The sequence below is a fragment of the Anabrus simplex genome, chromosome 5 (assembly GCF_040414725.1).
Source record: "Anabrus simplex isolate iqAnaSimp1 chromosome 5, ASM4041472v1, whole genome shotgun sequence".
Classification (NCBI taxonomy): Eukaryota; Metazoa; Arthropoda; class Insecta; order Orthoptera; family Tettigoniidae; genus Anabrus; species Anabrus simplex.
This window is the reverse complement of record NC_090269.1, coordinates 97,625,364-97,644,062: the sequence shown is the minus strand read 5'-3', so window position 1 is coordinate 97,644,062 and position 18,699 is coordinate 97,625,364. Positions and strand designations below refer to the sequence as shown.

Here is an 18,699-nt window from a genome sequence, read left to right as displayed (position 1 = left end):
CCAACTCGTTTTGCCACTTACAAAAAACATACACAAAAAGTATCCACAATCTACAAACCATAAATGTAAAATATATAGTACGGACATTTGTGATGACCTTCCTTATACTTGGATGCACCTTATTTGCTATGGTCATCTCTAACCTTAATTACACAAACACCTCTTCAAACTGACAGATTGCCTCCTCCCACCTTCCAACAACTTTTTCCAAAGGTCGGTAGGGCTCCTCACGTTATTCCAGGACATTAACGTACATGAATCCCCTCCTTGGTTCACAGACATATGTACATAGTTCTGAGGGCCAAGCTTCAGAATGATGATTTTGTATAAATGCAATTGCTGTCCCTTTCCTAACCTCCTTTACATGAACAAAACACCATCACCACGGCATAAAATTACGATTTATCTATATATTTAAAAAATTTATGAAAACTAAAGTCAGTCAGTCCAGCCATTCTATCGGGTCGATTTCCTTAATTTTTTTAAAACTGAAAGGTATTCATGCACAGATTTGTCATCAGGTACTATAGATCATTAACTTCCGCCTTCCTCAAATTATTTGCTTTTTTCAATTTTTTGTCTCTTTGAAGCAATCATATCTTTGGTTATAACCATAACCGAGGAGGGATGGTGACGTATCTGGACCTTAGGAACTCTCTGACAAGCTTCAAGAACTTGCCACATATACCCTAACGTTCTGTCAGTCGAAGCTCTTTCAATGGTGAAGATTTTCCCATCAGTAAAGAGGATTCCCCAATGTCCATTGTTGATGTGCTGCTGCAGAAGCTGCTTGGATTTAAGTTTTCTCTGCTGAAGTTGCGATGTTAGGAAATGTTCGGTACTCTGCCGATAAGCTCTAAGCCCAAGACGACATAAAGCACCCTGGATATTGTTTGTTACAATACTGAGCTCCCGTGCCATTATCTTCTGCTTCCGGACAGGATTTCACCCAATATGGGCTGCCACTGCTTTAATAGCCGCTACTGTTCTCACACTGCAAGGACGACCAACCGTCAGGCAATCTTTCACACTGCCTCTTACACTGCCTCTTTCCGTGAATCGCTGGACTGTCTTCTAGATGAACCTCTTGCTGGTTTTCAGAGTTTTCAAGGTTGGAAAAATCTCAGTTGGTGACATTTCAATCCTGTGCAAGGCAATTACAGCTACCCTGTTTTCATAATTATCCCACTCCATGCTTAAGGAAAGAAGATTTAGTCTTTCTCTTTCAATGTTGAACACACAATGATCAAGGCTAACCTTCAGCCTAATGGTTGCTTGCAACCTGGAAAACCGGTTGTTGTAGAGCACAGCTCAAACGTTTTATGACTATTTATGGCTACAGTAGGTATCTAGTTTTGCTCCACGTGGCTGTAGCATCTTCAAAAGTTCACTGGTAGCAACGCTCTTTCTGACAACTTCAAGTATCTCTCAGACAATGCAACCTCATTCAAAACTGAAGCTTTCAGACTGGTTACCGAGCGGCTGATATGCAAATTAGCAAACTCTCGTGTTCATCCAGCTTTACTATTGTTTATAAGTTTCATTTCCGTATTGATGGATATTACTTTACATAAAAACAATATATATACAATTCTCCACCTTATCAATACGAATTTATTTTACATTACAAATATTCAAGACTAGTTTCGACCCCTATGGGGTCATCCTCAGTTGACATGCATTGTAAATTGTTCATAAAAACATCACGTATAGTGGTAAAAGTTAGACTAGTTTAGGCTGATCATTAATGTTTGGTATGTCTAGTACATGACTAGTGTGCATTGTTCATAAAGACATATATTACCTTACTGCTACTACTATCCAATTTTAAGTTATATAGTATGGAACACAGATATGTTTGTGTAACTCAACAGTGACAAGTTCAAATATTTACAGAATTGGCTGTTGATTAGTCACATGATATTACAGAACACAGGCTTGAACATTTTTGATTTAAGTGTCAGTGCAACATCTTGCTTTTATACATACTAGAAGCTAAATTCATTTTGTAAAGTCATTACATTCTGATTGGAACTTAGTGTGAGGTTAAAGTTGAATAAAATATATGCTAATGTGGACATTAAAATATTGTTAAAATGGGCATATAATCAAAAACAATGGTATGTATGCCACACATGTCTAGTATAAAAACTCATTACATTGATGCTGTTAGTGTGCAGTACAGCATATACACTGATTTGGCATAAATGGATTTGTATATATATTGTTCCAACAAAGTGGATCCATAAAAATATAAGATGTATAGGTAATTAGTATTATAATGATCCACTGCAAATTAGGTAATGCTGTTGTTTATCTGAAGATCTATTGGCAGCTACAGATATTAAAGTTATTAAAAATGTTAATGGAACATGTTTTCTTCCGTAGACGCGATGTTTAAGATTGGTGGCATTAGTCAAATATGAACAATTTACAATGCATGTCAACTGAGGATGACCCCATAGGGGTCGAAACTAGTCTTGAATATTTGTAATGTAAAATAAATTCGTATTGATAAGGTGGAGAATTGTATATATATTGTTCATCCAGCTTGACGAATTACAATCTTCAGTCTATACCGTATTTACATGAATAACCCCTGCCACCAAATAATCCCTGCACCCTAATTTTAGGAAGGCTCATTTTGAAAAAAGTGAAATGAATTAAAATTCCTTTCATCGAAGGAGTAACATAGCCATAAAACAACATTTCATATCACTCCGCGAGGTCCACATGGTCTTTACGCAAATATGAACGTGTAAGTTTACGGATATAGCTGCCTTGCCTTAACATATTTGAGATGATAAAAATACATTATCACTGCTATAAAATATATTTGTCATGACAATTAGCAAGTAGGCCCAGGTATTTCATTAATTTGAACTTGCAATAGGCTCGATTCCCTGTAAATCAAAAGATTTGTTCTCTCTTGCATTACTAGAATCCTCTCCTAAATTATTTACAAATTCATCACATTCCGTGTCTAAAACGCTTTTCATGCAGTCTTTTTTTATGCGGATATTAACACAACCAGTGGTGGATAATTCTTTTCGTGCAATGTAAACACTTGAAACAGACACACTGGCAAACTCAGATGTTAGTTTTGTGATACAGTAAAACCTCATTAATTCAAAGTCGTTGGGACACAAAAATCAGATTTGAATTAACCGCCAACTCGTACTTCAGTTAAAATGAAACAATAAATAAAGTGGTTCAACCTATTCAATACAAGTAAATAAAAAATGTAGTGTTACATTCTTATTTGGTTAAAAGCGGTATCGGTTTCAAACACCAATCTGGGTCTCATCAGCTGATTAAAAATACAAAAACAATGCATAGGAAAACGAAAAATTAAAGGAAAAGTTTCACAAAAGCAGTTCAAGAAGCAATATAAGAAATTCATAAAATCCAGAAGAAGTCGAAGATCAGTCACTTATATGCAGCAAGGTGCAAGTCCCTGAAGAGTAGCACAACACATGCAATGTCTGGCACTGTGCCTTAAAATGTTTACAAGAAGAGGGGAACAGTTCATTGAACAAGCCTGCAAACACTGCCAGACACGAAGTCACAACACGATTTAATAAATTTGAAGTCCCAAAACTGTGTAGAAGTCGAAGAAAAGTCGCTTAAATAAAGTAAGATGCTAGCTTCTGAAGATCAGCGTAACATACGCAATGTCTGGCACTGTGCTTTTAAATGCCGATGAAACTCTGAATAGCTTAAAGAACAAGCACTGCAATTTCGTGCCTCAAATTAATAAATATATATGCAGGGATTATTCGCATAAATACGGTATTTCCCGACTGCACCCCGGGTTTCCAAGCTACTGTTGCAATACTTTCAAAAATTTCAGCCACCTTTATGAACATAATCACTGTTTCCCAGGCAGCACAATCTTGACAAATCTACACTACTATACCACATACAGATTTTTACCGAAACAAATTTATACAAAATATAATGATATACATATTCAGTATTCCCTAACTACAAATTATTCTTATAATATTGTGTTCTTACATCTTAACTCCGCCACTGGGAGATACCACGGAAATCCCAGCGCCAGTCCCAAGCCTGGATAAAAGAGGAGGGTCAATGTCTGGTAGGCGAGTCTCAGTGTGGGTACACATGCCAAGTGGGTGCCCTTGGGAAATAACTGAGAAACACTCGAGTTGGTGGTTTTGCTGCCTACGGTACCAGCAAATCCTACTCCTTTGGGAGATGGATGAGGGCGAGTATCCGGCGCCTTAAAAAGGGATACCCTCAGCTACGGTATGGTAATGCAGACAGAAGGGTCCCTGGTCCTCCAGGTTAGGGCTTGAGCATGGAGCTAAGAACTCCATCTCGTAAAAACTTTACTTGTTTTGGAACTCGAAAGGATTAGCCGGACTGATCAACGATGACGAAATAGGCATGGAAAACATACTCGCAAACGGAAACATGACATTACAATTGAGGAGTTGGATGCAATAAAAGCGTAAGTAGACTTACGTTATTTTGAGAAACGGAAGCTTAAAGTTTATAAATGTTCTGAGTTAAAAGTAATATTAGGAATCAACCTGAATTTCATTTAAGGACATTTAAAGGAGCCAGGAAATGTATTTCCCAAAGAATTTTAATGATCTGTTAGCTAATAAGAAAGACAGTGTTATTTGAAATTTCATTTTATACGCTGTTATTGCATGAAGAGCAGGAATATTATATTTTTCCATACACCAGTATTGATCAGGGAGTTAGAAAAGCATGATCGCCCAATATAGAGCAACAAAAGTGGCGGTTTATCCCACCTCAGTTCTCCAAAATGTCTAAACTTACTAAAATTAACAACAAATTCCTTAAAAAAACAAATTTATCAACTAAGAAAGGTAAAACCATAAAGTTTATTCTTTATTTAATATTCACCTTTTTCGTTCTTTTTGCTTAAAGGGTCGAGAGAATATTGTTACAGTGCTCTCTCCAACTATGGTATTAGGCAACGGTAATTGCCCCCCCCCCCACTTCCCCAACAAATAGTTGAAATGTTATAAAATTAGTCACTCAACATTTTCAGTTTTTAAGTATTTCATTAGTGAAATAACATCAACCCCTCTGTCAGATTTTACACCACACATTCCTACATCATGTAGCTTCAAATCATTAAAACTGAGAGAGCTATCATTCCTCTTTAAGAAGGTAAATGGCACATAGTTAGAAGTGTAGGACTGTGACTCTGATACAACACCATTATGGTAATAAAGTCACACAAACTTCTGTATCATGAATCTGTTGCTTTTAGCAGAGGGCATTCTTAGAAACATAGGTCAAAGTGCTGATACCCAGTCTTTTATTAAATGTGACGCCACAAAACCTTCTCTTCCACTCGCTGAAACCTTCTCCAGCCAGAGAACTGGCGGCAGCTGAACGTGCCACTCGTGAATCATGCCTCATGCAATAACAGCGTAGCGCATGGTACCAGTTTTAGTGAGCTCCTGACCTCTAACAGCATCTTAGCGAACTAAGACCTGGACTGGGTTGTAGTGAAGGGACCAGGAAATCTGAAAACAGCATTCATGCAATAACAGCGTAAGTAGACTTACGCTGTTATTGCATCTAGCTCCTCAATTGCAACCTGGAATGTAACAACATTAAAGAAACCAGGTGCCTGAAGGAAGAAATGGATAGGTACAAAATAAACATTGCGGCCATACAAGAGGTGAGATGGAAAGAGAGTGGTACCTTTCAGAGTGGAAGATACACACTGATGTATAGTGGAAGTAATATTGGTACAGGTGGGGGCACAGGCTTTTTGATTGATAACAGATTTAGGCCTATGGTGATGGATTTTAAACCAATAGATGAGAGAATGAGCAGCTTGAGGATGAAAGGCAGGTTCTTCAATACAACACTTGTATGTGTATATGCTCTGGCTGAGGAAGAGGACGAAGAAAATAAGGAGGAATTCTATAGCCAACTGGAGCAGGTAATATATGGTATACCAAAACATGACATTAAGATTGTTTTAGGAGATCTTAATGCTAAAGTAGGACGTGAAGAAGCCTTTAGAGGGACAATTGGGAAAGAGTCTTCATGAGCATTCCAATGATAATCGATTGAGGTTGATAGCTTTTGCCACAAGTAATGAAATGGTGGTTAGGAGTACCTGGCTACAACGGAAAGATGTGAGGAAGGCTACTTGGTGTTCACCAGATGGTATTACACAGAACCAGATAGATCATGTGATGATTGACAGAAGACATGCTTCAGATATAATGCAGGTGGAAAGCTGCCAAGGAGGAGAATATGAATCAGACCATTATATGGTAGGGCAAAGTGTAGGCAGAGAATACCTAATTATAGAACAACACAGGTAGACAAAATCCAGAAGAGGTATGACAGTAGAAAACTTACAATGGATGAAATAGTGAAAGAGAGATATAAGTCAAATATAACTGAACAATTTCAAGGTAAGGAAACAGAGTGGCAAAAATAAAATATCAAAGGGAAATGGAAGATTATAAAAGAGGTATTGCATAATACAGCAGAACAAATATTAGGTGAAGAGAAGACGACACGGAGACCAGGTTAGTTTGACGAGGAGTGTAGAAATAAAGTAATGGAGAGAAACGAAGCGCGAAAGAATGCTCAACAGGAACACTAGAGCTAATACAGAGGAATACAGACAGAAGAGAGTAGAAGCAAGTAAGATATGTAGACGAAAGAAGAGACAATATGAAAGAAGATAGATAATGGAACTTGAGGGGCAAGAGAAAAACAGGGATATAAGGAATTTCTATGCACAAGTGAAGGCAGAACAGAAAGGCTTTCAGCCCAGGGCAGTGTTTTGTAAGGATAAACAAGGAAATCTGATTGGAGGAACAAAAGAAATATTGGATAGATGGGCTGAATACTGTATGGAATTACTTAATCCCATTAAAGAACATGAAAACCAAGACTGGTGGTGGGGAGAAGATGAAAGGGAGGAACCTTCAGAGTCAAGGAAAGAAACAATCATAGCATCACCAACTAAGGAAGAAGTGTATAAGGCCATAAAAGCCTTAAAGAACAATAAAGCCCCCGGATTGATAATATTACTGCCGAAAAGCTTAAGAATGGAGGAGACCAAATCACAAATCACATCAGCTAATCTGTGAGATTTGGAAACAAGAGGAGATGCCTAAACAGTGGAATCCTGAAATAATCTGCCCTATACACAAAAAGAATGACAAAACATGTAACAACTATAGAGGGATAGCACTATTGAGTATGGTCTACAAAGTGTTCACCAAGATACTGGCTGGGAGAGTAGCACCACTTACAGAAGAACTAATAGGGGATTATCAATGTGGTTTTAGACCAAATAGATCCACTACGGACCAAATATTTGTGGTACGTTATGAATGTTATGAATGTTATGAATACAACGTAGATATCCACCAATTATTTGTGGATTTTAAACAGGCATATGATTGTATAATAAGGTGAAAGCTGTATGAAGTGATGAACGACTTTGGAATCCCAGTGAAGATTATCAGACTTATCAAAATGACTTTGAAGGATACAAGGGGTGTGGTTAAATAAAGTTGGAGGAAATATAACTAAAGAGTTTGCAGTAGTACAGGGTCTAAGGCAAGGGGATGTAATGTCAACATTATTGTTCAACATAGCCCTGGAAAATGTCATGAGGAAAGCAGTAATTAGTAATCCAGGAGGAACCCTGCTCAACCGTTTGAACCAGAATCTAGTCTATGCAGATGGCATAAATCTGATGGCACGAAGATTTCAAGAATTAGAGGAAAGCCTGGGGAGGTTGGAAAGAGCAGCTATAGAAATAGGTCTTCAGGTGAATCAGGAGAAGACGAAGTATATGTTCATATCTCGGTCTACGGAAATGACATGAGAACCCACAATACAACTGAATGGGTAAAACTATGAAAAATGGAGGAGTTTCAGGTATCTCGGATCACTGGTTACATCAGACAATGATATAAGAGAGGAGATAAAAGCAAGAACAGCAGCAGGCAACTGAAGCTATTTTTCATTAGTCAAGAACACTTAGTAGGAATTTGAAGATTAAAGTGTATACAACCGTAGTTAAACCAGGGGTGACTTATGGATCAGAGACATGGACTCTTCCTGGCACAGATGAAGAACTCCTCCAAAGATGGGAACGAAAGATATTAAGGAAAATATACGGACCCGTATATGATAATGGGGTATGAAGGATAAGGAGGAATGAGGAAATAAAGATATTATATGAGGAACCAGATATTGTGACGAATATCAAGGGTAGTAGACTGAGATGGCTAGGACATGTGGAACGGATGACTGAAGAGAGCAGTTAAGAAAGTATATCACGGTAAACCAGGCGGGAGACGACTGAAAGGAAGAACAAGAAAGATATGACTGGATGATGTGGAGGAAGACCTCAGAAAGATGGGTGTAAGAAGATGGAGAAGCAAGGCGACCGACCGAGAGGAGTGGGCTACGATAGTTCGAGAGATCAAGGTCCTCCACGGGCTGTAGTGTCCAGGAGTAAGTAAGTAAGTAAGTACATCTTAACTTAACCCCCTTAGTGCCAGAGCCGCAGTGAGCAATCCTTAAAAAATGAACGAAACTGATAGACTTCCTGACTGAAAATGGCAGCTAATCTTGGCATGGCCATTAAAGAGAGTTCAACCTACCATGTTCTGATATCACTCTTTTGATTTCTGTCTATCGATAATCTTGATCAATGCTTGAATTTCCTCCACTTGTTTACGCACGACTCATAAAAGCATGGCATCGAAGTGTAAGAAGAGAGGACGAAAATAAAGAACTAATTATTCCAGGAAGTGTTGTGGAGCCTGTGCAGGATTGTTCTGGTCAACATTCCCTTCTCCCTAGTCACTATTATTATCAACATCACTATCACTTGCTTGGTTATGTTAAGTCCACGCAGTTAATTCATTGTCTGGGGCGAAATTAGTACTTTGATTAGTCACCAAGATCAGAATCACAATCTACAAAGTCCGAGAGGTCACCAATTTACTCGTCAGGCATCAGCTATACGGCTGTTTATCTTCACTGTCATTTGGTTGTCTTTACTTGTCTGATTGCCAGTGTTAATGTATTTTTCAATATGCTAGATTTTAGAATTTCAGATCTTTGACACCCCTGCAGATAGTTTATAACAAACAAAATGCATTTCTTGGTTCTTGTGTCAAGTATGTGTACCTCCTGTGTTCGTTTTTACCCCATTTGTAAGCGTATGATAATAGGAATTACTAAATATTCCAACATTTATTTTCCTTAATGAATTATTTTAATTTATTTATAATGTGAAGAATAAATTTAATAATGATCTGAAATGTATCCTGAATCTAGACTACCATGTTTTACACTTCCTAATTAACTTTCACTTTCATACCTTTAAAAACAGGAGAGTTACATTCCGTTTTCTACATTTTCCATTAAAACAGTCTGGCACTTTTAGATCTCACCTTTACATTTTTGCCTCGTGCTAAAAATAACAAAATCACATGATTTTCACTACTTTTTTTATAAAAAATTATTTAACGAAAATTCTCTAACATAAAATCAGGAGGTCGTACTTGTGTAAATATAACATAACCTTGCGCCATGTTGGATGTTTCTTGATGTATCGCACTGAACAGGGGGTTCCTGTGTGTAATAAGGTAGTATTATTATTTATTTATCGTATAGTTTACAATCACATCACACTAAAAGTATTTTAAAATTATTTTCACGTCTGAACACATTAAGTCAAAATGTCGGATTGGTATCTCTAATATAATTAACACTGTTTTGAGTAGGGAACTTGGCTGAATGTCCTGAGAAGGCCGATAGAGGGCATTCTTGGATAATATGCTGAACAGTTTGTCTTTCAGCACCACAACTACACTCGGGAGATGGAATTTTCTTCCATTTATAAAGGGAGTCTGCACATCTACCACCATTAGTTCTGATTCAGTTTAGAGTACACCAAATTTTTCTGGCGAGCTCAAAACCTGGTGGCTTAGATGTGATGCATGGCATAGCTTGTTGTTCTGGTGTTGCAGAGGTCTTCCATAATTGCTTCCAGCTGTCAATCATGTTGAAATTACTTTCAGGAAGCTTCCTTGCAGTATTCAATGGAGGGTGGCGAGAGCAAAGTATCTTCCTGTTAATAACAGGGAGGTCAAGATGTACAGGAAGAGAAGAACTGTTGCACATATTATTGTACACCTTGATAAGTGCTTGTTCTCTTCTCATAGATGGAGGTGGTATGTGACTTAATGATGGCAGCCAGTATGTTGGAGTACATCTGATTGTCCCTGATATTAAACGCATGGTTTGGTTGAGCTGAGTATCAACAAGCTTAACATGAGCGCTGTTTATCCAGATTGGAGCACAATATTCATCCACGGGATAAACTAGTCCAAGGGCAGAAGTCCGAAGTGTAGAAGCTGTTGACCCCCACGTAGTGCCGCATAGTTTCTGCAGGACATTATTTCTGGTTCTGAGTTTGGCGGCAGTTCTGCTAAGATGTTCTTTGAAACTAAGAGTCCTATCTAGAATGACTCCTAGAAATTTTGGATACTTAGAATTAGTACAGTGTATTTATTCCTTTTGCAAAGTTTCAATTTGTACAAACTACCAAGATGGTGGCAAGTGAGACGGTAGAGTAAAGTTGCTCTTGCTACACCCTGTTTAAATTGCGAGTTAAGTTGCAGAAAGTGCTGATCCGTGTGAACTAAGTTATATATTTAAGTGCCCCCTTCTTTAAAAAGTAAACACCACGTCTCTAAAGGAAGATTTCATGAAAGAATTTAAAGCTCGCCTAGACTAAACAGTCAGTGTCACCAAACGTGCTCCAAGTGCTTGGCAGCGAGTTCCAGGCATTCAAGAAGCAGGCCAGCTAAGTCATCTCTAAGTTTAAAGGGGATCGAAGGCTCTGGAAGATCAGCTTCAGAAACAACATGACGTACAGGACGAGGCCGAACAGTACAGTAGCCAGTTACAAGATGTCCCGGAACAGCCGTCCAAGGAAGTTTACAACAAAATGCCAGACACGCTGAAAAATAAACTTTCAGTATAACTTTCACTTCTTGATGAGACAACCGCTGCCACAGGCTGGGCCACTGAAAGTGAACGTCTGCTGAGGTTGCCTTGCATGGAAATCAACCGATCTTTATGAACTCATGGTACCAGAGTCCTTCACAAGTGTGAGAAAAAATATCCTTGATTAGGCAAGGGATTTATGGGGATTGCAGAAATGCTGGTCTCAAGATGGACGCATTTGTTTTTTAGAAGATGGAAGTAAAATTCAGATATGCAGGATGGTGCAGTTAAAAAATATAGCAGGGAATAGGATGAACTTGTGAACCTAGAGAAAGAAATTATGAGTGTACTAATTAGTTTATATTTGTATGTAAGCGTATGCTTGTGAAAGTCCGTGAATCTACTCCGCAGGTTGCTCGAGCAAGATCATTTTACTTCTTACTTAATTTTACTTCCTACTGCTTAGTTTCGTATGTTTGTTAACTAGCAGAATGGTAATACCACTGACCTGCATTCCTCTTCTCCACAGCCCTCACCCACCCCTTCTCTTTCACCCTACCATCTTCAACAGGACTTGTGTTGCAAGAGCAGCTCAGTAACCACCCGCAGTCATTGCACTGTTGCTACCTAAATGGCCAGTCATTATTAGCTCATCAGGAAGAGGTACAGGTTATTTTTAAAGTGAACAATGTTCATATTATTGGAATCAGTGAAAGCTGAATGGGTCAAGGCTTGCCATTATCAGCAGCTAACCCTGACGGATACTCATTATTACGCAATGACCGTACTGACAAAATAGGTGGTGGGCTTCTACTTTATTACAGAAATGACCTAAAATGTAAGGTAATTACCACTTCTGTGCCATGACGCACATACAACAGGTGCATGAAAGTCTAGTTCAAACACAAGTTACTGAACACCTTACCAAGCATTCCCTTCTCAACCCCTTTCAATGTGGCTTCAGAAAAGGACATAGCAATGCAACAGCATTACTACAAGTGACAGATGATATCACAATTTATATGTATAGAATTAAACTGCCATTGTATATAAGCCACCTAAAATAAGACAGACTGATGATTTTGAAGAGGCATTATTAAACCTTATCTCGGCATATAACATTATAATCATGGGTGACTTTAACACCAATCTTTTAACGCAGACTAGTGAAACGAACAACCTACTAAATTTATTTCTCACTACAACCGTAACAATTTTACCCCTCAACGCTACTAATCACGTTCATTACTCTGACCGAACGAGTCACACCTTAATTGATCTTGTTACAAATCAACCTCAGAAAGTAATTAAGCATGGACAGATCCCTGCTCCTCGCTTCTCTTCACATGACCTATTGTACGTATGTTATTCTACATGAATACCTACTAAGTAGAAACTATGCTAGATTACAATATGAGACTTACGACATATGGACAGGAATAAACTACGCCATGATGCACATACGTTGCCATGGGATAGTACACATTTAATGTGTCATTTCTCAATTAATCACCACTTTGGATTCGAAGCTGACGCATGATATTGACACTTTGTCGACGTAGTATGATTATTCTTATATATTTCTATCTACTTATGGGGAAGATTATTTATATAGTATATAAGTACATTTGACTTCCAATCAAAAAGATTCATTTATTCAAAATAAATAATCTGAATTATATTTATATAATTTTCAGAACAAACTAGAGTAAACAAATTCAATCAACTGGTACTATAAATATTTGACAAGCACACACCAAGGAAACGGGTAAGAATCACCCACCATTCTTCTGCTTGGCTAACGGCCGAGATAAGATCTGCTTTGGCTAGTCGTGACAAACTGTACAGACAATACAGACAGACGCACGACACAGAATAGGTAAAGCCGTAGAGCAATATGTAACATCACTAGAGCTGTTCTGCCAATACTAACTCATATATTTAACAAATGCCTAACAAACTGAGTGTTCCCAGATGTTTGGAAAGATGCATTAATTAGACCCATCCTGAAGAGCTCCAAGTTAGATTCTTCTTCAGATTATCATCCAGTATCTATCCTATCACCCTTATCCAAGGTGCATGAAAGTCTAGTTCACACACAAGTTACTGAATACCTTCCCAAACATTCCCTTCTCAACCCCTTTCAATCTGGCTTCAGAAAAGTACATAGCATTGTGACAGCATTACAACAAGTGACAGATGATATAAGACGTGCAATGGACCAATGGGACGTGACTGTACTGACATTATTAGATCTCAGTAGTGCCTTCGACACTGTTAACCCTCAGTTACTACTGCAGAAACTTCGAGAACTAAATTATAATAGTATGTCACTTCAGGTCTTTTTCAAATTGCCTTGAAAATCGCTGGCAACATGTGACAGTGGGAAATGTGAGCTCAGGATGGAAAAATAAGACCCTCTGTGTCCCTCAGGGGTCGGACCTTGGACCACTGTTATTTATCATCCAAATTAATAATATATCAAAAGCTCTTAAATTCTGCACTTGCAAGTGTAAATGGATGATGTACAGATTTACTATCACTCAAAACCAAGTGATATCAATACTGTAATAATTACAGTAATTATCAAAAATTCTGACCAACATCATCTCGGTGATTATGCAAATGAAAACAGTTTATTAATAAACCCGAATAAAACTCAAGTTATTATTATCAGTACCAGTAAAAACCCACATTTTCCTCAAACAATGGGACATCTCTCCAATAACTGTAAACAATAAAATCATACCCTACTTTACTTCAGTGACCAACTTAGGAATTATTACGACAGGCCCTAAATTGGACTCAACAGGTAATACAGTACATAAATGCTTATATCCATTTAAACAGTTCTGTAATGTATTTTCAGTTCGACTTAAAGTAAAACTAATTCACTCTCTGATACTACCTATATTTGACAATTGTGACACTGTTAACAGAAATAACCTGTAACAGTAACAAGAAACTGGACCGGAGCCTGAACAGATGTGAAAGATATATCTTTCAACTACAATATTATACTCATATATCACATTATAAGGAGCTGTAGTAGCTCCAAAATACAAGATCTGGCTCCTCTCTTGCTGTACCTGTAAACTGCACTGCTGCTTACAACTGCTCCATTATAATCTCTGGGTCCAGGTCATGCAATTCGCTACCTGCAAACACTAGAGATAATCCCTCTCATCTTAAGTTTAAAGTGGCTTGCCGCGAGCATTTGCTGAATAGATTCCGCTGACTTGCTGGATAATTGTTGAGTGAATAAATGAGATGAATGAATGGATAATTTTAGTTACATCATTTAAGTGTAATTTATTTTGTGTATTTTAAAATGAAAGATTCAATTACTATTAATATTTTTACTATTAGGGAGAGAGATTTATTAAAGAAATAAATCATCCGTCCTCCAATGAGGGTGACTATTTGGATCCGGAATACAGTTTCAATTTCAATGAAGTTTAAAAATATCAAGAAATGAAAATTTAATCGTTGATGCCGTTATCTTCTTTTTTCCCCAGGGTTAGTGCGGGAGGAATGGCAATCGTGTTCTCAGGTACAGATGGAAATGAATGATTTGCAGAGAGTCCCTCAGTATCTGTATTACTATTTTTTCTAACTTGCAGAATGGAACTTTCATGTTTTGAAGGAAGTTCGATGTCTGACTACGGAGGGTGCCTCTTGCTCTGACTAGCAGGCCTCTGGCAATCCACCCATCAATAGGTATTTTATACTTAGATGAAAGGTAAGGGAAGCATGGAACATAAATAGCTTGCTTTTCTAGGTCCACATCCAGAGCCTGATTCAGGCATCTTTCAAAGCGAATGGTGGGATGTAAGACCATTGCTTTAATGTCCTCTCTGTTGATGGCTACGATGTCCGTCTTCTGATTAGAGTCGTTGGTAGAGATGCAGTAAACCTCCTCACGCACCTCCCATCCACACCGTCTCAAGCCTTGAGCAATCGACGTTCTTACACGGTGGTGGCGATGGTTGCGCATTAGTTCAGTGCTCCAGCAGAATCCCAGCACATGTCCAAGGGTTTCTGTCTCATTGCAGCCATTTTGGCAGCAATGGATTGTGTTGAATGACCTACCGGGAACTGACCTGACTGCGGTGAGGTTGCATGTCATCTTCACTGCATTTATGTATTCAGAAGAGGACAGAGGTGATTTATGAGTCATCCAGGAGTTTGCTTTCGGGCACTCTGAATATAACGCTACTCCTTTTCCTTTATGTGGTAGCTGGCACCACGACTGAAAGGATCGATTTCTCATAATTTCACGTAGTTTTCTTCAGTCAATCTTAGGGGGGGGTCTTTCTTTTTTTATGTCAAGTCTGTGGAGTGCCATATCTTGTTGTTCAGGTAACTTCCTTATGTATGGTAGGTGAACATCCTGAATATGGAGTAAGCGATTGCAAATATTGGAATGCTGTATATTAGCTTCCCATTTTGTGCAAATTATTCCCATCCCTCTGACCTTTCTGGCACTATACAGCATTGAATTTGGAGTATCATCTGGCAGCATCATTATTTCTTTTACAGAACTTCTTATAATTTTGTCCATATCTTTAAGAAAAGTGTTTGACAGTTGTGTCAGAGGGGCACATTGTAGAGGATAGATCAAACCTGGCTATTAACATTATTATTTGTTATTTGTTGAAATGAAGAAGTACTTCCACATGCTGTTAAATGAAGATGGGGGCAACACCACCACCAATGACTGTAGTGTAGATGAAGCCAAAAACAACAAATACCCATTAACATGGCTTGAGGTAGAAACAGCACTAAAGAGCATGCGAAATGGGAAGTGTCCTGGCTTTGATGATCTCAGCTCAGACATGATAGAGGCAGCTGGAATACCAGGCTTGAATTGGCTATATAGAGTGTTATCAGTGATTTGGGAAAGTAACAAAATTCCAGAAGATTGGAGTACAGGAGTCATCATACCACTGTTCAAAAAGGGCAACCGACGGAAATGTGGAAATTACAGAGGAGTCACGCTGTTGTCACACTCACTGAAGCTGCTGGAAAAGATCATAGAAACAAGACTTAGGAAGGTAGTGGAACCTTTGCTTGAGGAAGAACACGGGTTCAGGAAAGGTCGAAGTACCGTGGATCTTATCTTTGCAGTTAAGATGCTGACAGAAAAGTACTGGGATACGGAAGAAATCTTGTGATTGCATTTGTGGACACTGAAAAAGCATATGATAGTGTTCCTCGAAACAAGATATGGGAATGTCTGGAAGACCTAAAGGTGCCAAAGTACTTAATTGACAAAGTCAAGATGCTATACCAGAAGTGCTACAGCTGTGTCCAGATAGGCAATGGACGATCAAAATGGTTTGAAACAAAGAGAGGTGTCCAACAAGGAAGTGCTCTGTCACCACTCCTGTTTGTAATAGTAATGGACAAGGTCATCAAATCTATCAAGAAAATGGACAGTGAACCAAATGCCCTGGTATTTGCTGATGATGTGCTTTCATGGGGAGAGACAGAAGCTGAAGTTTAGAAGAAACTTAATGAATGGAACAACACATTCAAAAATTTTGGACTGAAGATGAGCAAAACGAACACAGTGGAAATGACCATCAACAGGGAAGGAACAAGCTCAAATATATTTCTGGAAGTAGCAAAAATCGAATCAGCCTCACACTTCAAGTACCTCAGAAGCACAATATCGAAAGACAACACTGTTAGGCAGGAAATACTCAGCAGGACACAGAAAGAATCGAACTTCTAGTCAAGTCAGAAATCTTCTCTGGGACTGCAAAATACCACAGAAAGCGAAAACAATCATGTACCACACTTACTTCGTACCAATCCTCACGTATGGTTTAGAGACATGTACCCTACTAAACAAAGACTTCAGTAGAATCCAAGCAACTGAAATGAGATTCATTAGAACCATGAACCAAACAACTAGAAAGGACAAGGTCAGAAATGAAGTGAATAGGAAAGTAGCTGGTATTGAGGTTCCTATTATCAGTGTCATAAAGAAACGCAGACTTCAGTGGTATGGGCACATAATGAGAATGAAAAGGGAAAGACCTGCCAGAAAATATTTCAACCTTAACCTTGTAGGAAGACCACAGGGAAGACCAAGAAAACGTTGGATAGAGACTGTAAGATCAGATGTGGAGGAGAGAGGATACAAATGGGAGGATGTACTGGATCAGAAGATGCATGAAGACAGGAGGAGATGGCAAGCGCTTGTACACCACGCCAGGGAAATTGGAGTTTGGAAATGATGATGATGATTATTATTATTTATTAGTATTTGTAATTGTAAGTTATGTAGATGTATACTTTTCTAGTGGTTAAGTGTAAGAGAGGGCCACCAACAAAGTCATTATCTATCAAACTATGTGATTTAGTGAAGGTACCCCATACCTGTTCCTACAAGCAAATTATTACTCCTGGTTTTGCCAGACAGTGAGTCAAAGAATATCCGTGGGAAAGGCTGAGGAAAAATCAGTGCAGAAGAACTGGAATTGATGATGAGAGACCATGCCTAACTGCAGACAGCAGTGTATGAAGATGTAAGATGTGAAGACTATCCTCGTTTTGGGTCTTCCTGTTTGTTCTTTTCTCCTCTTTCACCCCCCCCCCCCCCCCGGGTATCTTCCTTCACTGACCAGTCTCTGTTTAATCTTTTATGAGGTCCTCTTCATTTTTGTATCTCTCTACATATAGCATGATAGTCTTGGTACACTGCAATAAATAAATAAATAAAATAAAATAAAATAAAATAAATAAATAAATAAATAAATAAATAAATAAATAAATAAATAAATAAATAAATAAATAAATAAATAAATAAATAAATAAATAAATAAATAAATAAATTAAATAAATAAATTAAATAAATATATATATAGCAGAATTCTACATACATGCCTCATGGCAACTTCACCAATCCTGGGGGAGAACTTCCTGATATTTTCCAAGAAATCCTTTAAATCTGACATGGAGGCTTCCTTAATGTTATCCCTCAACCTGAAAAATAACAAAATATGATGGCCTAAACATGTGAACTGTACTTGAACTAAGAGTTTAAGCAATAGCATTTCCAACTTACTTTGGTATATTTTCCTTCATTTGGTGAGAGAAGCGATAGTTGGCAACTCTCGGTAAATACAAGTGCTCCAGCTGCTCCAATGTTTTCAGAGCCGGGTAATATCTACAGGCACAACAGAGCATACAAAACTGATAAGAGAATTGTTCCTCGTAAGCAAGTACTGTAATATTACTGTCTATGAAATTTTAGAACTGTGGAAACAGTAGAGGAGTAGTGTAAAGCATCCGAAATGCAAGAGAAGGAATTTTCAGATGCAGAGGAGAGGACAAAGATGGAAAAGGATTTAACAATGAAATAAATACAAGATGCTATAAAAAGCATGGAAGGGCGGAAGATGGATTACATTACTTGCTTCATTCTGTATGAGAACAGTGTGAAGAACCTAGTGGACTAGAAGAAGGGAGTAATTATTTTCATCTTCAAGAAAGGTAGTAGGGAATAGCATAAAAACTACCAGTGTCACACTGATGTGCTAAGATGTTTGGGAAGATTTTGGGCCGGTTCTACCATCTACGAGTTAAAGTAACACATAACTTGCCCTCTGCATAAAAGGATATTTCTGCCCGACCACTCCCACGCAGCGGTATCGGCAGCATAAATTG

General features: G+C 38.2%; 1 protein-coding gene across 6 annotated transcripts in view; it reads right to left on the bottom strand.

Moving 5' to 3' along the window:
• Positions 1-18,699, bottom strand: part of Sec15 (exocyst complex component Sec15) — a 233,595-nt gene that overhangs the window by 151,112 nt on the left and 63,784 nt on the right. For all 6 annotated transcript variants that reach the window (XM_067147038.2, XM_067147037.2, XM_067147041.2 and 3 more), the window contains exons 4-5: positions 18,098-18,199; positions 17,913-18,015 (exon numbers count right to left, since the gene is read on the bottom strand). In XM_067147038.2, the coding sequence (XP_067003139.1) occupies positions 17,913-18,015; positions 18,098-18,199 (205 nt within the window). The remainder of the gene's footprint in view (positions 1-17,912; positions 18,016-18,097; positions 18,200-18,699) is intronic.